At 37.0% G+C, this 15,344-nt stretch overlaps 1 protein-coding gene across 1 annotated transcript in view; it reads left to right on the top strand.

Moving 5' to 3' along the window:
* AGK (acylglycerol kinase) overlaps window positions 1–15,344 on the top strand; it is an 89,036-nt gene that overhangs the window by 22,449 nt on the left and 51,243 nt on the right. The window contains exons 3-5 of the mRNA XM_012768031.3: window positions 4,972–5,011; window positions 7,733–7,812; window positions 12,832–12,907. Of these exons, the coding sequence (XP_012623485.2) occupies window positions 4,972–5,011; window positions 7,733–7,812; window positions 12,832–12,907 (196 nt within the window). The remainder of the gene's footprint in view (window positions 1–4,971; window positions 5,012–7,732; window positions 7,813–12,831; window positions 12,908–15,344) is intronic.

Genomic DNA, 15,344 nt, shown 5'->3' on the forward strand with positions numbered 1-15,344 from the left:
TGAGAATGGCTTTTATCAAAAAGTCCCCAAATAGCAAATGTTGGCATGGATGCGGAGAGATAGGAACTTTTCTCATACACTGCTGGTGGAAACTAGCACAACCACTATAGAAAGTAATATGGAGATAGATACCTCAAAGAGCTAAAAGCAGAAATACCATTTGATCCAGCAATCCCACTACTGGGCATCTACACGAAGGAAAAAAAGACATTCTATAAAAAAGACATCTGCACTCAAATGTTTATAGCAGTGCAATTCACAATTGCAAAGATGTGGAAACAACCCAAGTGCCCATCAATACATGAGTGAATTCATAAAATGTGGTGAATGTACACCATGGAGTACTACTCAGCCACAAAAAACAATGATCATCTAGTACCTCTTATATTACGCTGGATGGAGCTGGAGCCCATTCTACTAAGTAAAGTATCACAAGAATGGAAAAACAAGCACCATATGTACTCACCATCAAATTGGTACTACTGTGTTTCCCTGAAAATAAGACAGGGTCTTATATTTATTTTTCCTCAGGAAGACACCCTAGGGCTTATTTTCAGGGGGTGTGTTATTTTTTTTAAGTATGGTACAACAATCTACATTTATTCAAATATAGTTAAGTCGTCTTCTGGAACATCATCATAACTCTCCAAACCCTGAATTCCATCCTGAATTTCTTTCGACTCTATTTTCTTTAGAACCATTGGCCCCAATCTCTCATGTCGAGCAATAGCGCTCTCATGGGGCAGATGAGAAGGGCTGCTTGTCCTCTTTTTTACCGCTCCGCGATGAAATGCATGGGTTGTGCAGATACCTGCGTAGCCATGCCCATCACTAGGTCTTATTTTCTGGGTAGGGCTTATATTGCGCAAATGCTTAGAAATCCTGCTAGGGCTTATTTTATGGGTAGGTCTTATTTTCAGGGAAACATGGTAATTGATCAACACTTATGTGCGCATATGGAAGTAACATTCATTGGGGATTGGGCAGGTGGGAGCGGGGAGGATGGGAATGAGTAAATTCACACCTAATGGGTGCAGTACACATGATTTGGGAGGGGCACACCTGTAGCTCTGACTTGGATGGTGCAAATGCAATAGATACAACCCAAATGTTTGTACCCTTGTAAAAATTTTGAGAAAAACAAAACAAAAACCAAATTCCTTGAATAGCTTAAAAGGCCCTGGGTGACCTGGCCTTTACAAGACTCCTTGCACTTTCTCCCTCCCTCTCTTGCTGCTTCCTCAGCTGTCCTGAACTACTTTCTCACTTTCCAAAATTTATTATGTTCTAGCACCTGCAGGCTTTTTTGTTTGTTTGTTTGAGGCAGAGTCTCACTCTGTTGCCCTGGCTAGAGTGCCATGGCGTCAGTCTATCTCACAGCAACCTCAAACTCCTGGGCTCAAGGGATCCTACTGCCTCAGCCTCCTGAGTAGCTGAGACTACCGGCATGTGCTAATTTTTTCTGTGTATTTTTAGTTGGCCAATTAATTTCTTTCTATTTTTAGTAGAGATGGGGTCTCACTCTTGCTCAGGCTGGTTTCGAACTCCTGACCTTGAGCCATCCATCCTCCTTGGCCACCTAGAGTGCTAGAATTACAGGCGTGAGCCACCTCGTCTGCAGGCTTTAACATGCTGTTTCCTTTGCCTAGATTCTACTCCCTATCTTTGCCTGGCTACTTTTAATGTCTTCCCTAGATCTTAGCTTCAATTTCACATCTTGTAAAAAACCTCTCAAATTCCATCAAAACTAAGTTAGATGCCCCCATTATGTGCCCCTTTTATGGGGTACATAAAAGTCAAATTGCATCATGATTGTTGAATTGTCTTCCTACCCTTCTAAACTGTAAACTTCATGAAGATGGGGAATGTTGGGTGTACTTACCAGCATATCTCAGACACCTAGAACAATGCTTGGCATATTATTTATCAAGAAACACATCTTTTACTGTACCACCAATATTTACCAAAAGCTGTTTTCTTTGCTACTTGATCCTAAGCTTCTTCAGAGCAGGACCAAATCTTTTTTGTTGTGCCGTTTGTGTTAAATGAGTTTGTTTCAACAACTACTTTTGGGAGCCTTATCCCATCTGAACTTTTTAAAAATATTATATGAATGTAAATTGTAAAAGTTATATTAGATAAGACTAGGAAGCGATGTGATTAATAAGTGTGCTGTAAAATATGCAACCAAATGAGTATTAGCCTTTTCAGTATTGTCTGAAGAAAAAGCATTAAAGCATTTGTTTACGGTGAGGTTGGCATGGGTCTGAATTCTAACTCTACCACTTAGTAACACTGTGCTCTTGGGCAAATCACTTTCCTTTCTGAGCCTCAGCTTCCTCATTTGTAATGTGAGAACATTTTATATTACAGAGTGCTTGCCTTGCAAGGTTGTCACAAAGGTTAAAGGTTTATGAAAATGACAGCCACAATACCTGGCACATGGTGTTCACTCTATGAATTTTAAGTTATATTCTCTTCTAGTCCAACAATGCTGCCATTACTGAAACATTTTTGGAATTTCTTTGTTGAAATAGTTTTCAGATCTTGCTATAGATCATCAGAATATCTCAATAGGAGAAACCTTTTTTTTTTGAGGATGTGTTTGATTTTATTTATTTATTTATTTATTTATTTTTAATTTTTTAGGCCATATGCTACAGCAGAAGATGTGTTTGATTTTTAGGAACGTCCTAGTTTTCAGAGAATTAAGATCAAGATGGTTAATACCATTTTTGATATTAAATAAAGTTAAGTACAATGATAGATTATCTTTTGTATTCTGGCTTTCTCACAGGTATCATTGACAGCATATTTCATTTGGCACATTAAATTCAGGGAATTAACTCTCACAAGATCTTTTGATTTTGAATAGCACTCTGTTAAATCAGGCAGAATTAATAAGCTCAAGAAAGCTGAGATCTTTAATAGTATACTTAATCATAAGTTAACTATCAAAATTTTACTTCTTGCAACAAAGAATTTAGAAAAAAGTGATCCAAGGTGCTTCCCCATATTCTTGTACATATTTGGGGCTGCTCTCTTTTCAGCTAGGTCCATGGACATCAGTGTGGCTGAAAATGTAGTAAGACTGATGTTCTCTCCTAGTGATGCAGAGAAGCCTGTTGCCTTCAGAGGTCTGTCCTTTGTTGTGGGGGAGGAGCCTGGAAAGAAAATTTGGGGGAAATGGACAGGGATGTAGAGATAGGTTTGCAGCTTTTAGAGAGGGCTTGTGCAGAAAAATCCACAGAGTGAGTTTATAGGAGAAGAAATTAGAAGCACAAGGGATTCAGTCTACTAGCAGCAGTCCCCAACCTTTTTGGCACCAGGGATCGGTTTTGTGGAAGACAATTTTTCCAGAGGAGGGGGAGGCAGAGCTCAGGTGGTGATACAAGCCATGGGGAGCAGCTGTAAATACTGGTGAAGCTTGAATTGCTCACCTGCTGCTCACCTGCTGTGCCACTGGTTCCTAACAGGCTTGGAGGTTGAGAAGCTTAAAGGCAGTGCGTGGAAGAGCAAAGTTAGGAGAGGCTGGAAACTGTATTGCCTTTGTTCAGTAACAAAGATCCTTAGGAGACAGATCCCTTGTCAAGTCTAGCCCATAAGGTGGCCTTTATAGCCAGGCCCAGTCCCCATTTGCTTGAGTGACTCATCTCCCCTACTGCCCAGGTAGAAAAATAAACAAAAAAATTCCTCAAATTTTGTATGGATTTTATTTTTTGTTCAACCTTAAATGTCAAAATCAGATTTGAATTACTGTGAAATGCAAAATTCAAGGCCTTCAATGTTATAAACAATGTCTAGAAAGAGAATATAAGTAAAATAACCCTTTTTTCTTTTTAAATTTTTTCCTGTAAATTGATTATCGTTCACCTATTCTGGGTATTAATTTTCTTAACTGTCATTAACCAGGTTGAAGTTATTATCTTAGCAATGCCAGCAGTGTGCATTAGCATGAATTCTTAGATGAAAATTCTGGAGCTCTTTAGGCAACTGGAGCCATTTAAAATGCAGTTATGGTATAAACACATTTTAGAGATCTTTATGTTAAATAGATGATCATATTCTGATAGAATGCTTTTGTTTTTGGAAGCCAAAATTGTGCCTTATGACAAAATTCTTCATTTATGATATAACTGAGTGTCTATCAATGATATAAAAAAAATGAGCAATTTGGATAAAACAGAAGCAACTAAACGTGAAATTTACTTCTGGTAAATGATCTGAGTATTTCCAATGAATAAGAGAAATGCAGGATATGTATATTAGTTTCCTATTGTTGCCTTAACAAATTACCACAAACTTAGTGGTTCAACACACCACAAATTTGTGATGTTAGATGTTATGTTCTGTGGATTAGGAGTCCAACATAGGTCTCACTGGGCTAAGACAAAGTGTGATAAGGACTGCATTCCTCCTAGGCCCTAGGGGAGCATCCATTGTCTTGCCTTTCCAGCTTCTAGAGGCTACCACATTCCTTGACTCAGGGTCTTCTTCCATCTTCAACAAGGTTGCGTTTTTCTGACCATTCTTCCATAGTCACATCGGCCTCTTATCATAACCAGGAAAGTTTCCCTGCTTTAAGGAGCCTTGTGGTTAGAATGGGCCCACCAGGTGATCCAGGAGAATCTCCCCATCTCAAAGCCCTAAATTTAATCACATCTATAAAAGCCCTTTTGTCATGTAAAGTAACATATCCTCAAGTTCTGAGGATTAGGCTGTGGACATTTTGTGGGGAAGGACTTTTACTCTGCCTACCATAATATGGAAATACTTAAACACAAAATTTTATTTAGAGAACGTATTTTTCAAATATGCCTGTGATTTGTTATCAGATCTTTAAGAAATTTTCACTTGGGTGTTTACAGGACAGAGGTGCATATATTAAAAAATAAACAAACCCTCAAATTTTATATGGATCTTAATCTGCTATTAAAGCTAATGTTTATTCTCTTTTGTTTACTTTGGTAGTGATAACCTGCTAAGGAGAGCAGCCTGTCAAGAAGCTCAGGTAATACCATTTAATGTGATAAAATTAAAACCTACCTTATCTCCATTATGCAGGAAACTCAAGCTATTCCAGGAGGCTTGCACGGTGTCTTGCATCAGTGCAGTTTGGCTATTCCCCCCCCCCCCCACTATCAAGGGATGAATCAGGCTTGGGGCCAAATCTGAGTAGAACTCCAGGAAGTTAACCATCTGGTGAAGAGCAATTCTAACACCCACCACTTTAGACTTGTTTGCTTCTGGATCAGTCCCAATAACACATGACTGGTTGAAGCTCTGGGAATTTGTTTGTATCTGCAGTTGTCTCTGAAAATCTGGCTAAATCCTAAACACCCCTGATCAGAATAACCCCCAAGCATATCAGTTCAGAACAGGTGTTAGCTCTAAAAGTTGAGTCTTCTTAAAATTGTTGATTCATATTTTTAAAGCTCATCTCAAAATACAACTGATCATATCATGTGTACTGTTTTCCCAATTCCATGAGATTACTTAAATTACTTAAAGATTCATTTATCTGGTTGTATTAATTATAGCTGACTTGTAAATCCTTTCAAATTTAAGACCACATTTTTGCTCCCAATTCATACATTATACCTTGCAGATGAAATTTCGTGACTGAGTTGCCTTTTTGTTATATGTCATTTGAGCATATGATGCCAGAAATACTAAAAAAGAAACATTAAAGTCAAAAATGGCAAAGGTATGAAGCATTTTAGTAAGCGAAGTGGGTGGCAAACCATATGTTTGTTTCTGAAGTGTTTTCGTGGATGACAGTGACAATAGATGCTATTAATAAATTCCTGTCTTTAGTGATTGTTCTCTAGCTATTCGGAATCTATGTTTTAAGAATTTGATCACTTTTTTGTTTAAATGTATTACCTCATATGGTTTTTATTTGTTTTAGAAATCAGTTCAAATAAACTCAAGGTCATCTGCACCCTAAGCCAGCAATTTGCAACTGGAAAACCCTCTTGGGAGGGGAACCCTTTCTTTCTCTCTTGAAGGAACTGTAGACCTGTGTGATTGTAGGATAATCCCGTTCTTAATGCAGTTAAATGCTTCCACCTCTGTTCTGAATTCCATCTCCTCTTCTTAAGGGACCATGTTCCTTCAGTTATTTTCTCCCTCTCGTGTATTTACTTCTTTCTACTGTTCTAATTCTCCACTTCCCCTGCAGATGTTTAGCTCCTTCCATCTGACAGGTGAAGGTGCATTCATCCCTGTAGCCTCTACTGGTCACTTTTCCTGTCTCTGTTCTTCCCTTTATGGTCTTGAAAAAATATGATGTTTTTTAAAAACTCTCACATAAACTCCGTTCAATGTAATCTCCCATAAATTCCTTATCCCACCGTGAATCTGACACTCGAGTTGCAGGTAGGTAAGGATTCTAGAGACTAAGAAACCAGGACCAGAAGGAATAATCTACTACTTTAGGTCTGGAATCTGGTAGGCCAGAGAGCCTGGTTAATGAAATCATTTCTGTCCACATTCTAGAAATAATATAGATAGAAAAAGAACAAGTTACATATTTAGATATTTGGCAGCAAAATCTTAAGGTCTAAGTAAGAATGAGAACAGAATAGAAATTATAATGTGCTAGAAACTTTTTTACAAAGAAATTATCTCTCTGAAGTCTTCAGAAAAAGAAGTATGTTTTAAAGTAAGAAATAGACAATGGTGAGAAAGTTTCCCTAATAGACTGTCAGGGAGGTGGTATATGTAAAGTGAGTTATTCAATAAAAAAAATCTTTGCATAACTTTGTTTTTCTCCTATCTTTAATTTGTACTTGTATACTAGAATTCCACCTTATTGTCCTAGACCTGCTCCCCAACCATCCAAGACTCCAGTTTGTGCTCCTTTGGTTCTTTCCTACTCCCATGCTTTCTGCTGACTATCTTCTCCAAAAGCAATAGCTCCCATTTGGGTCTCATTTTGACTCTCATGTCCAGTCCTCTGCCTCTTAATTCTACCTCATCCTTTATCTCCTCTTTTGAACTGAAAGATTAGAAGTTAGGGCTTTGAAGTTAGGTAGGTATAAATTCAGGCTTTTAATTTATCAACTCTGTGACGTTGAGTAACTTAATCTTCCTGATTCTTGGCTTTCTATCTGAAAAAATAAGATTATTTCATATCCCCTGGTTTCTGAGAACTAAGAGCAAAGTGTGTAAAAATGGCAAATACTAGATGCTTAGTAAATACTAGTACATTTCTTTTCCCCTGCCAGTTGCTGCTATTTAGTTATATAGGGTTGCAAAGAAGAGAAGGCAAATAGAGGATTAGTTTTATTTTTTATATGTATAAAGATATGAAGACTAACACAAAGATTCCTCGTAAATAAGTTTCAGTAATAAGTTGAAGGAAGAAAAGATTGTTCTCTGAAAACTAAAGACAAATAGATTAAACTTCTCTCCTGAGAGACTATGGCCTTATTGGTAATATGTTTATAATAAACCTAGCCATATCTAATTGAGAAGGGTTACCTTTAGTAGATGAAGCAGGGTTTTTTATTCTAATACAAAATTGAGCTTATTGTCATTAAATAATGATACACTTTTGTTGCTTAGGGTGTTTTGATTAATGAGAGATCACGAAAGAACATTTTTATTTCCCAGTGTAGACATCATATCTGCTGCAATTATATGTATTTTTTGGAATGAAAGAATATCTGTGACATTTACAGAATAAATGGACATTTACTGAAAACTTTGCTTTTTTCCTTTTTAGGTGTTTGGCAATCAACTCATTCCGCCCAACGCGCAAGTGAAGAAGGCAACTGTCTTTCTCAATCCTGCAGCTTGTAAAGGGTAGTTCAGTTTGTGATTTGTTACATATTCAGTTTTTCCAAGGGGGGAAAAATGACAAGAATATTAGGCAGCTATTTAGATTGTGTGGAATTGGAAGAACTAGATTCAGTATTCCTCTAGCCAAAAAGATTCATTTGTAATGTAGAAATAACAGTTAATGAGAAATAATTATAAAGCTAACTAATACTTAGAAAACTTATCTAATTGAAGTTTAATAATCATTCCAGAATTAACACAAGCAGAAAGTCTTTTTTTTTGTTTGAGACAGAGTCTCATTCTGTTGCCCAGGCTAGAGTGCCATGGTATCAGCCTAGCTCACAGCAACCTCAAACTCCTGGGCTCAAGCAGTCCTTCTGCTTCAGCCTCCTGAGTAGCTGGGACTACAGGCATGTGCCACCATGCCTGGCTAATTTTTTCTGTGTATTTTTAGTTGGCCAGTTAATTTCTTTCTATTTTTAGTAGAAATGCGGTCTCACTCTTTTCAGGCTGGTTTTGAACTCCTGACTTTGAGCCATCCACCCTCCTTGGCCTTCCAGAGTGCTAGGATTACAGGCATGAGCCACTGCGCCCAGCCACAAGCAGAAAGTCTTATCGGCTTGAAAGGTAGTCCCCTTGGGAATGACTACTGTGTGGCTGTGGCATAAATCATTGGGCCTTCTGTGTCCACAGAGTGTTTGGAGTTGGCTAAGAGCACTGTGGGCTTGGGAGGTCAGAAATGCTCTTTCCAAAATGGATGAACCTTGAGCTTGTTCTTGGAGGAAGCAGGCAGGAGGAGTCCTCCTTCTTGACTAAGGAAACGGCCCGGGGGAAGGGGCCTAGAAACAGGAGTGACCTAGTTATGCCCTTGTTATGGCAGGGCAGTCTGTAACTGGTCTGGCTGGCCTGGAAAGGTCATGGGAGGGAATTAAGGTGTTAAGAGTGGCTGGGACTTGGGTATATAATGACGTGTTCTTGACGGTTCGTTGGTAACAAATGTACTGCATTGAAGGGGGAGCAGAGCGGATGTGTGTGTGGGGGGGTAGGGAGGGGTGTGTGGGAACTCAAAGTCTCTTAATGAAAAAAAAAATACCATAGGCAAAAAAAATTTTTTTACACTGTTAGCTACAACTCTCATTGAGTTGGGAAGAAACTGTTTAAAAATTATTTTTTAAAAATAGAATTAATGGGTTGAGGGTGAAAAAAAAGTGATACCTTTTACTCTCCCTAATGGTCAGAACATTCTTTTTGGCTTTTCTGAGGATCAGATAATTAGTAAATATGTATCAGCTTGGATTATATAAGATCTAAGTCAAATGACATTAAGATAATAAAAACAACAGCAAAAAGAATAGTCTGGGATCAGATTGTAAGTCTGGGGTAAAACTCAGGGACTCTGAAGTTGGTTTCTCTCATTGCTTGGGTGGCAGTGGGTGTGGTTTCACAGATAGGAGGGTAAGTTGTGCCTTACTTCTTTTTAATGCAGCTGTTTAATTAGGATTGTCTAACCCTGCCTAGTTGAATCATATTTGCTGGGCTTTGTTAGAGCCCCTCTCTTCCCTCATTATGACACCAATCATAATGTCTGTTGATCACTCTTGTTTAATACCATTGCTAAATAATACCAGCACATAAATAAGTCCTAATACAACATAATCAAAATACTCAAGTAATCAAAGGTAGCCTGTGCTTGAAGATAGCAGAGAACTCAGCATGGGTCTGGGAGTTTGAGGGACCTGGACTGCATACTGTTTTGCTGCTTACTAGCTCTGTGATACTGTGGGGATTTCTTAACTTCCTAAATCGCCAGTTTACTCATCCGTAAAATCAGAAAAGCAATAGCACATACCTTAAAAAGTTACCATATAGAATAGAGGCCTTTGACATAATACAAGGAGATGATGCCCATGAAATATTAAGCATTATTCCCGTTTCCTAGTAAGCACTCAACGTGAGAAATGTATTGTTGTTACTGACCATGGGCTAAATTCAGAACATTTTTCTCTTTTCTACCCTTTCCAGAAGCTCTTGTACCTCCCTCACCTTTGGCCTCATTCAGTTTAACTGTTCTGTGTTCTATTCCTTTAGAGACTTAATAAATTAATAACTTGCTAATTTCAGATGAAATTTATGGTAATTTGTTTAAGCTATAATCAGTTATTTTGAGTTGCTGCTTCTAAGAGATACCTACATTTTTAAAATTAATAAACTTTAGTTTTTCAGAGAAGGTTTAGATTCTCTTTACATGTAAATATATTTGCATTTTTAAATGTGGGTTCTTTTTAAATCTATAATTCCTTTATCTAAAGGTGGGCTAAAATGCTGTCACTGAAGGAAAGTCATTCTTTTCCAAGGCATTGACTCCCCTTCATTGACAAGGTGAATCCCCTCATGCTTCTAGGAAACTCTGAAACTCACCATCTTTTTTTTTTTTTTAGAGCTTTCAGTATTTAATTGCACTATTTTTGTCATCATGGCTTTGCTCTGTCACATATTTATAATTTATCATGTAGCTATTTCATTATGTAGTATTGGTTTAAAACTACATAAGTGCTTTAAGAAATAAGATAACTGTGTGTTTAGCGTTAATAAATAATATATTAAAGAGTAATTATTTGGTGTGTGTGCCTGAGATTGGAAATTGCTATAAGCACATCAAGTTTTTATTTAGCCCTGGTGCTATCTCACCCTTAATTATATAATAAATAATGTATGTCTTGTTGGTAACACTTGTTTTTCAATCTTTTATGTAGAACATTAGAAGGAAAAACATCTTCACCTTCATTCTGGTGATTTTCTGAACTCATGGCATCTGTATGAAGAAGTGAATAGAGACCCAAATGTTCACCTCTTATTTCTTAAACTAACTCAGAGGAGATTTGTTGTGATTGACAGAGTGAGACTTCTCCAGAGTTTTACTTTTAGGAAATAGACCTGATCCGCTTCCAACTGATCCTTTCTTATCAATCTAGTAATGAAAGCAATGCTGGAAGGAGGATTGTTTGCAGTATAGCTCAGCCTTTTATTGTTGGGTTAAGCCCCCAGAAATGGTGAGCTGGAAGGGAGAAATTTTTACTTACCCTTTCATGTTCATTCTAATAATCATTCAGAACAATAGAAAGGTAGGGTATATTTCATTTGCTTATTAAATGCTCAGATAGGCCCTGGATTGGAGATATTCTTTTGGATGGTTCTTCTGAAAATGTGTCTAGGCTTCTCAATTCTAATTTAATTCATAATAAGAAATGTTTTGTGTTCTGTATGCCATTTGGTAGTTATTTCTTTTCAGGTTAAATGATATTGAATTTAGTCTGTGCATAACTATACATCCTTTTCATTAGCTACCTTTGTATTTCTTTCTAGTATAAAATATCCTTAAAGTCAAAGGATGCATCATTGGTTAAAAAATCTTTTTTAGAAAGAGGATTGAGTAAATGTGGATATGAAAGTCAGAGGTTTGACATTGATTGCTTGAAAGTACTAGGATTTTTTTTTTTCCTATGTAATAGTTGGAAATATTTGGGCAAGAGACAGGCCAACTAATAGGTATGTTTCAACATTGATTTGACTTTGAGACTGTGCCATTGGGAGATGGGACTTTTTGTAACTTCTGTACCCATTAATTCCTAGGTTGTGTTTTTAAATTCTAATCTGAATTGGACAAGCGTTTACTGTCTAATGATGTGCATGATACTTTTGAAATACAAAAAGTCTTCTAAGGGTTGTTTATTTCTCTTAGAAAACATCACAATCGTGCCATTTCATTTTCCTCAGAAGTTACATGTCTGCATTTGGGGCAGGTTTGTTAATTCATTTGTGCATTAGTTCATCAGATACTTAGTACCTAAGTGTGCTATACATAATCCAGGGGATTCAAGGATTAATAAGATTTGGTATCTGTTTTTGCAAAACTTCTAGTCTAGTTCTGAAGACAGTCTTGGCAATCTCTAATCATCATAAAATGTGAAAGTTGCTAATAGAGGTGTATAAAAGTGTCGCGGGACCACAGAGAAGGGCATGACCGTGCCCTTCAAACTTTTCTTTTTCTTTCTTTTTGAGATAGAGTCTCACTCTGTCACCTGGGCTAGAGTGCCGTGGCATCAGCCTAGCTCACAGCAACCTCAAACTCCTGGGCTCAAGCGATCCTCCTGCCTCAGCCTCCCAAGTAGCTGGAACTACAGGCATGCGCCACCATGCCTGGCTAATTTTTTCTATATATTTTTAGTTGGCCAGTTAATTTCTTTCTATTTTTAGTAGAGACAAGGTCTTGCTCTTGCTCAGGCTCGTCTCAAACTCCTGAGTTCAAACGATCCTCCCGCCTTGCCTCTCAGAGTGCAATGATGATTTCAGACTTTTCTGTTTCTTAGCAGAAATTCTGCCTTCTTGGAAAGGGTTTTTGCTCTGTCTCCAGGGATTTCACTATTGGTTTAAAATTCAAGAAGTGGAGATACCTCTACTATTTGAAATTATTAAAAATGGATGTATCTCACTCCAAAAGGTTGTATTCATTGGGTGAGAATTAAGCGATTTTCTGTTTTGTTCAATTTATTCCTTTGGGTCAGATGAATAATGTTGCAATAAATTCATTTCTTCCATTGGAATATAAGTAAGTTCCATGAAGACAAGTGGTTTTGTCTGCTTTGTCATGTTGTGTCCCTAGCTCCTCCACCCACCTGTGTCTGTCACAGAGTAGGTGCTCAATAAATTCTTGTTGCGTAAATCAAGCATTGGTGCCTGAATGGAGTCTCATCTAGTGTACATTCTTCCTCTAGAGGAATAGAATGTGAACTGTAGGTCTCTCAAATGAATAAGAACTAATTTTATGAGGCAAAGGTTTGCAAATTCCTGGAGGCCCCAAGGTGAAAGGTTCTATTTTGCTATTTGTGATAACTCATTACTCAGTGTTAAACTTTCTGTAATTGAACAAATAGAGGAAACCCATGTTCCATGGCCTTTCTTACTCTACTCTAAAGAAGATGTTTGAGGTTTTCTTCCTCTTGAGAACTTGTATTAAAATATTTTCAATTTTTCTTTTGTCTACAGCAAAGCCAGGACTCTATTTGAAAAAAATGCTGCCCCGATTTTGCATTTATCTGGCATGGATGTGACTATCATTAAGGTAAGAATGGTTCTTGAATGTTTATTTTACCCAAGCTTCCACTCTTTATAACATATCCTCTTCTCTTGACTTAGCAAAAATCACTTGTTACTTAAGAAGACAAGAGCAAAGAAATCAATGTTGTGTCTTATTCTGATAATTAGTAAAAGCAGTTTTGTTTTTTCTAAATATCAGTTTTTCATTTTTAGAATAGGATTAGCTGGATACTTGGACAACTTGATACCTTTCATCTAAGAGATAAGATGTGGAATTATATTGCTATTACAGTTCTTGTTATAGCTGTAAGAATTCTTTTCCTGAAAATACAAAATCTTCAAGTTTGAATAATTTAATTTTTTGATAGTTCCACAAACAAGGAAACATTTTTCTTTCATGGTCTTTACATTTTTGAGGAGTTCAGGTCTTTTTTGGTAGAATGTCCTTCAATTTGGGTTTACCTGTTGTTTTGCCATGATTAGATTCAGATAATGAACTTTAGCAGAGATATAACAGAAAGAATGTTGTGTCTTTCTCAGTGCAAAATACATATAAGGAAGTCCTGGAAACCTTTACGTTTTTAGCTTGAGGTTTTTCAGATTACCAAGTAGCACGAATTTGGATTACTTACTTGTGTGAGGACCAATGTAAAGTTGTGGATTCTCAGGGAAGATTTTTACCCCCTTCATTTAGTATCAAATTTCAGAGGAAATCTTCCTTGCAGTCCCCTGGGGTAAGGATAGGAGTAAGAGTAGGAAACCTTTGTTTTAAATTCACTCTTAAACTGAGCATGTAGTCTTTTGGGTCCTGACTTACAGTGGGGTGTGGTTCTTCCATCAGGCTAACTAACCTTTAGTATGTCCTGGAATTTCTGCCTGCTTTTCCTAGAACTAGTGAAACTCTGAAAACCATCCAGGTTCCCCTGGTTTACTAGATGCCCTCAAAGCATTTACTATATAGGTGCTAGTTTTTGGGTTTAGTATTCCTTACTTTGTTATAGTTTATTGATGCATCAAAGATGTTTTTCTTACTTTACTCTGTAGTGTTAATTTTTAATGGCAGGGTACTTAGTCTACCATTCTGCTATAAATGGGATTATAGCACTTTATGTAGGTGATTTTATTTAAATAACATATAAGCCAGTGAAGTTGGGTGTTATCATCTTTATTTTATGAATGAGGAAATTGATGATGTAAACATCCAGAAACCTTCCCAATTACTCATTTAGTAGTAACAGAGCTGATTTAAAACCCTGGTCTGTCAACTCTAAGGCATGCTTCCTACCTCAAGCTCTGCCTCCCACTTGATAGGAAACCTCCAAGATAATCCATTTTATCTTAGGATAGTACTATTAGAATAGTCTTCCTTATTTTGAGAAGAAATCTGTTTCCTAGGAGTTTTTATTCCTAGGTTGGTTGTTCTTAACTCTGGCCGAATATTAAATTACCTGGAGATGTTTAAAAGTATAAATTATGCTCAGTCTCACTCTCTAGATATAACTGATGTGAAGTCTATATTTACAAAATAAATTCATTCATTTGTTTGTTTGTTCATTCAGTCATTCCCAGATGATTATAATGTGTAGTTTGATTGAGAATCATTGACCTAGGGCTTAGTTCTATCCCAGGGATTCATGTGGAAGAAGCCTTATCCTCCTCCTGCATATTAGTCTTTGGAATAATAAAGAATGTTATCATGACCCTTCTGTAAGCCTTTTGCACTTGAAACATTCCCAGTTTCTTCACAAGGGATATGGTTTCAAATCTGTCACCTTCCTGATTGGTCTCTGAGATGTTCTCTAGTTTTCTTTTCTCTTAAAGTGTAGTGCCCAGAAATGAGGCGTAAAAGCAGGACCAAATCTCTTGTTCCATATCCTATTCTTTTAAACAGCTCAAGATCACACTCTTTTGTTGTTGATATATCATGCCTTTGAGTTTGCTGGACTCTTTGTTCCCTAAATCTCCTATGTCTTGTTTGCTATGTACATTAGGCCACTTTAAAAAATAGTAGACTTTATATTTAGAGTGGTTTTAGGTTTAAGGAAAAATTCAGCAGAAAGTACAGAGTATCTATATTCCTCCCTCTTCCCCATTTCCCTTGTTATTAACATCTTGCATTAGAGTGGCATATTTGTTACAATTGATACATTATTATTAAGTCCATAGTTTTCATTTGTATTCACTCATTCACATTCATTTGTGTAGTACAGTTCTTTGAGTTTTGACAAATGTATAATGCATTGTGTCCACCATTACAGTATCATACATATTAATTTCACGGCCCTAAAATCCCTTGTGTTCTACCTATTAGTCCCTCTCTGCACCACTAATCTTTTTACTGTTGTCATTCTTTGCCATTTTGAAAATGTCATATAGTTGGAATCATACAGTATATAGCCTTTTTAGACTGGCTTCTCCATCGTCTTTTCATGGCTTGATAACTTATTTCTTTTGGTGCTGAA

The sequence above is a fragment of the Microcebus murinus genome, chromosome 9 (assembly GCF_040939455.1).
Source record: "Microcebus murinus isolate Inina chromosome 9, M.murinus_Inina_mat1.0, whole genome shotgun sequence".
Lineage (NCBI taxonomy): Eukaryota > Metazoa > Chordata > Mammalia > Primates > Cheirogaleidae > Microcebus > Microcebus murinus.